The sequence below is a fragment of the Lactuca virosa genome, chromosome 4 (assembly GCF_052849685.1).
Source record: "Lactuca virosa cultivar CGN04683 chromosome 4, Lactuca_virosa_CGN04683_v6, whole genome shotgun sequence".
Classification (NCBI taxonomy): domain Eukaryota; kingdom Viridiplantae; phylum Streptophyta; class Magnoliopsida; order Asterales; family Asteraceae; genus Lactuca; species Lactuca virosa.
The window spans coordinates 152,671,082-152,675,748 of NC_136429.1; the positions used below are offsets into that span (position 1 = coordinate 152,671,082).

The 4,667-nt window shown below is 30.1% G+C and overlaps 1 protein-coding gene across 1 annotated transcript; it reads left to right on the top strand.

Moving 5' to 3' along the window:
* Positions 1 to 1,181: 1,181 nt before the first annotated feature.
* On the top strand, positions 1,182 to 2,090 carry LOC145168563 (snakin-2-like). Its single transcript, XM_079087346.1, has 3 exons — positions 1,182 to 1,325; positions 1,595 to 1,634; positions 1,767 to 2,090. Exons 1-3 carry the CDS (start codon positions 1,239 to 1,241, stop codon positions 1,946 to 1,948), a joined length of 309 nt encoding a protein of 102 aa, XP_078943472.1. The 5' UTR covers positions 1,182 to 1,238; the 3' UTR covers positions 1,949 to 2,090.
* Positions 2,091 to 4,667: the final 2,577 nt, after the last annotated feature.

The window sequence follows — 4,667 nt, forward strand, 5'->3', positions numbered from 1 at the left end:
TGATGCCAACTATGCACAAGTCCCTACTTTCCACTTCATTAATTGTCATTTCTACCTTCCTAATCAAATACCAAATACTTGTAATCCAACTTGTTTTTTTTTTCTTCCTTTCCATTCCTTCATCTTTATTATCCTCTTTTCCTAATTTTATAAATATAATTATTATATATAAACACTAAAAGCTTAACTCATATAATATTTCAGTTTTATTGTATGAGTCCTAGACCATATTGATTTTATTTCACAATTTAACATGCTACTTGTCAGAATGATCCATTATCTTCTGAAATATTTTAAGCAAAATATAATTAATTAATAATATAGACTTGATGACCAATTTCGGTTTGTAATAAGGTAAAATGATTAATCATATAAATTTTTTTCAGAGATATTATAATTTAGATAATTATATATAATGGATGATATTATTTTGACCAATTAAACCATATTGTTTGGTATGAGCAATAGAAATCATAAACCAAGCTAAATTATATGGTTTGCAACTTTTACAAATCAGGATGGCACATTTTATGTGTACCAAAAAACCAAAGCAAACACGTTAATTGCTATTAAGTTTTGTTATAAATCACGTCAATGAATCCGTTTGCCATATATGTGTAAATATAAACAAACACTAAAATTTAGAACAACAAATATATGATCACTAATATAAAAAGAAAAAAGGAAAAGTTGTATCATTGAAATAAGAGTAAATTACACGAATGGTCCCTATGGTTTAGGGTAATTTGCGCGTTTGGTCCCTAACTTATTTTTTTAACTCGGAAGGTTCCTACTGTTTGTTTTTGTTACGCGCTTGGTCCCTATCTTACTTAAAAATACTATTTTGCCTATCATTTTTTAATTTATTTAAATAAACATACCCCCAACCCCACCCTCCTCACCTTACCTTATCTATCCCACCATTTTTTCCTATTTAAATAATAGTCTTTTTAGGTAAGGTAGGGACCAAATGCGTAACAAAAAAACAAACCGTAGGGACCAAGTGCGTAACAAAAACAAACATTAGGGACCTTCCGAGTTAAAAAAATAAGTTAGGGACCAAACGTGCAAATTACCCCAAACCATAGGGACCATTCGTGTAATTTACTCTTGAAATAAATCTGTCCATCCCCCACCCACACACACACACACAATATTCTGTCTTTGACACCTATAAATACACGCAGAAGCCTTTGTTCATTCATACTCAAATACACACTTAAACACTTCAATAGAAAATGGGAATCTCCAAAGCTTTTGTTGCTTCATTTCTTCTTTCTCTATTTCTTCTCCAACTTGTCCAAGCCTTCCAACCCAACCAACTCGTAATATTTTCTTCTCCTCTTCTTTTCAATTCTCATATTGATCATGCATTGTTTTATCTATTTTTGTTAATAGTTTTTCTTTTGAATTTCTTAAAGAAACATAAAGTTTTATTTCTTATTTTTTAACAAATATTAATCCATCTTACATATTTATTATATTACCAATAGTCTCAATATATCAGCAACATTTTGTTCCTTCCTTACAATATTGTTAGTTATTCACTTACTCTTTCTTTTTGGATATTAATGATTACCCTTTTTTGTTATAGGATGATACCAGCAATGACAACTACCTATCCACTAAGATTGGTGAGCATTGTTTCTAGTGACTAACACAACTATTTCCAGTTATTAAATCAAATATAATTTAAGCTTCTTTCTTAATTATGGATATGAGTTTTGAGTAACATAGGGGTGATTTATGTAAATTGTAAATTGTAGATTGTAAAGGGGCATGTGCAGCAAGGTGCAAACTATCAAAGAGGCCAAATCTATGCAACAGGTCATGCGGGTCATGTTGTGGAAGGTACAACTGTGTGCCTCCGGGCACCTCGAGCAACTACGAATCGTGTGCTTGCTATGCTAATCTGACCACCCGAGGCAACAAGAAGAAGTGCCCTTAAGAATTCCTCCAAAAGATCAAAACTTTTTATTACTTATTCATGAATCATCCTTAGTAATAAAACCTTATTTCTTGTACTTCTTTCTTATAATTATTTCCCAAGTTTCTCTTTCTTAATGTATTTAGTTATGCCTTTATAGAAATACTGAGTACTATACATGGCAAACATGAATAACAGTGGGTTATGAATATATATATATAATGGTGATCCAGAAAAACTATCATCTAAAGTGTCATATATTCCAAATAATTTTTTTTCTAAACGCACCTTTTAAGTACCAAGCCTAAAAACAATCTTTTTTGGAACAAGTGTTATCGTGATTTAAAATATTTTTAACTAATTTGTCAATTTCAAAACTTATACAAATTATTTAAAAAAAAAAAGACTTTTATGACCAACTATTGATAAGGCCCGATGCATTGCATGGGCCAGATTTTTTTTGTTTCTAATCAATTGTAGCACTGGAAGTTGTTGATATGTTGTTATAATATGGTAGAAAAGTACGATGCTGTAATAGAAGAAATGAAAGTGGGATGATATAGAAACAAATAAGCATAAGTAAGTTGCTATTTGTTGGATTTTGTCTTCATTACTCCACATATACCATTTATTTTGACTGCATAGCATGTGGCATGGGATTTTCTGATTTGGTTTCCGTACTAAACATCTTCGAGGGTATCTTTCGCAGATTATCAGACTGCAAAGCAAATTAAATGAAATTTCTTGGTCACATAGTACCTAAAACATGTAACAAACATCATGTCATATAACAAACAACAAACTTGACTTGTTATGGTAGCAGATGTGGTGTTCGATGGTGGAGGTAAGGCGGCAAGTCTACATAGTGGACACATGGAGGTAGGGGTAAAACGGGAACAAAAATGGGAAAATGGCTTCACATACCTACATTTCAATAGAAAGTACACTCTTTAACAACATAGGTGTGAAAAATGCATCCTCGTAAGTAAAATTACATAAATATTTTCAACAATTCACTTAAAAATGAGGAATAATAAAAAGTATAAATGATAAAAATTAATACCATTCTGCAAAACCTCTTTCACTAGGTAAAAGAAGAGTCGTCCGTGATGTACCCTTATAGAAACCACTATATTTTTAACCAAAAAATTGTCCAAGTTGTCCATAAAAACTACAAATATTTGGTTTTGTTCCTATTTCAAATTCGTCATCATCAACTAACCTCCCAACAACCATATCCTTATTTTTCAAAGAATTAAGTCAGTATGCTTAGATTCTCTGATAACATTGCTTATTAAAATAAAATAGTTTAAAGATGGAAACTATATTCTTATTCGAGAAATATGAAAAATAAAAAACATTTGGTAACAGGAAAATAGTATGGTATGAAAGGTAATTTAAAATAACAAAATAAAAGGCAAATGAAAATTACACATCTTTCTAGAAGTCGAGCTGTTGAATTTTGACTTCCTGTTGATGAATTTGTAGCATAAGATTATTCAAAAAACTTCAAAATCTTTCACTATTTAAAGTATTATATATACGATTAATAACCTATAATAGCAACAAACTATATGAAAATTTCTCATTCAGTAAACCAAAGTTCTAATTGGCTCTAATAGAGTCCAAACAGTCAAAATTTGTTAAAATGTTGGTAACCATACCTAGTAGAGGAAAAATGGTCACATTTTTAAACAGATTCTAGTGAGTTGCACCTTTAATATGTAGAACCGATGTAATTTTGAGTCCGGCTGATGACACAAATAAAAAAATATTAGTTAATTATTTTTAGTCCAATTAACAACATAGTCACTGGTTGTATGTTACCCTCGTCTCTAAATATTGATAATTAGTTGTTCTATATACAATGTATAACATTATTGTACAAACAACACCAATGAATGGTTTCATCTTGACTCTGCTAAGTTCCTACATATTTAGAACCTATGTATGATTACAATCGGTTTTGCAAAGCCAACAATGTATATTTACAAAGTTTTCCTGGGAATTAAACTGAATTCAAGGCTGTAAATCTTACTCAATATGCTAAAATTTTGAGATGCAAATTGTCTGCATGTGACTCCTAGAGAGGGAGAAAGAGAGGAGAGGGACACACACATAAAAACAATTGTACAATTATTAGTATTTATAAACAAAAACTCGACCTTTCAAGAAATCGAAATAGATTCAACCTGCAATTACTTCCCCTTTTACAACATCTACTTTTTTTTTCAGATTACCACAATATTTGCAACAAAAGGGGAAGTAACAATGCTTGAAATCAGAAAATGAACTTAAAACATCATAATACGGTGTTTGAATAAATATTAGTTTCTAGGCCATAACCATGAAAAATAAGTCGAATATCAACGGAAAACATCTTCAACAATTAGGGATAAAAGTGGATCTACGTACCATCAATTGAATCGGAGAATATGGGGTTCAAATTTTTCGAGGGCGATTTCCGACGAAGCAGATGTTGACGTCCAGGATGATAAACCGTTTATAATCATTCAGAATTTTCAAATAAATAACTTAAAAATAACTTACAATAAGAATAGTTAAAAGTAATATTATATAAAAAAATTATAATGTTATCTTTAAAAACAAAAACAATGTTTGTTGTTTTAAATAATTACAATCAATGAAACTAACAATATTCATCCAATTAATTTTTAAAAAGTTCAATTTTTGAAACCAAATTAAAGTAATTAAGAGTTTTCATATACATTATTTTAAT

Bases quoted from the DNA above. Each gene is read 5' to 3' on its own strand.
- LOC145168563 (XM_079087346.1), top strand. From the start codon at position 1,239: ATGGGAATCTCCAAAGCTTTTGTTGCTTCATTTCTTCTTTCTCTATTT. The intron at 1,326-1,594 runs GTAATATTTTCT...TTTTTGTTATAG, and splicing joins CCTTCCAACCCAACCAACTC to GATGATACCAGCAATGACAA. The intron at 1,635-1,766 runs GTGAGCATTGTT...TGTAAATTGTAG, and splicing joins CTACCTATCCACTAAGATTG to ATTGTAAAGGGGCATGTGCA.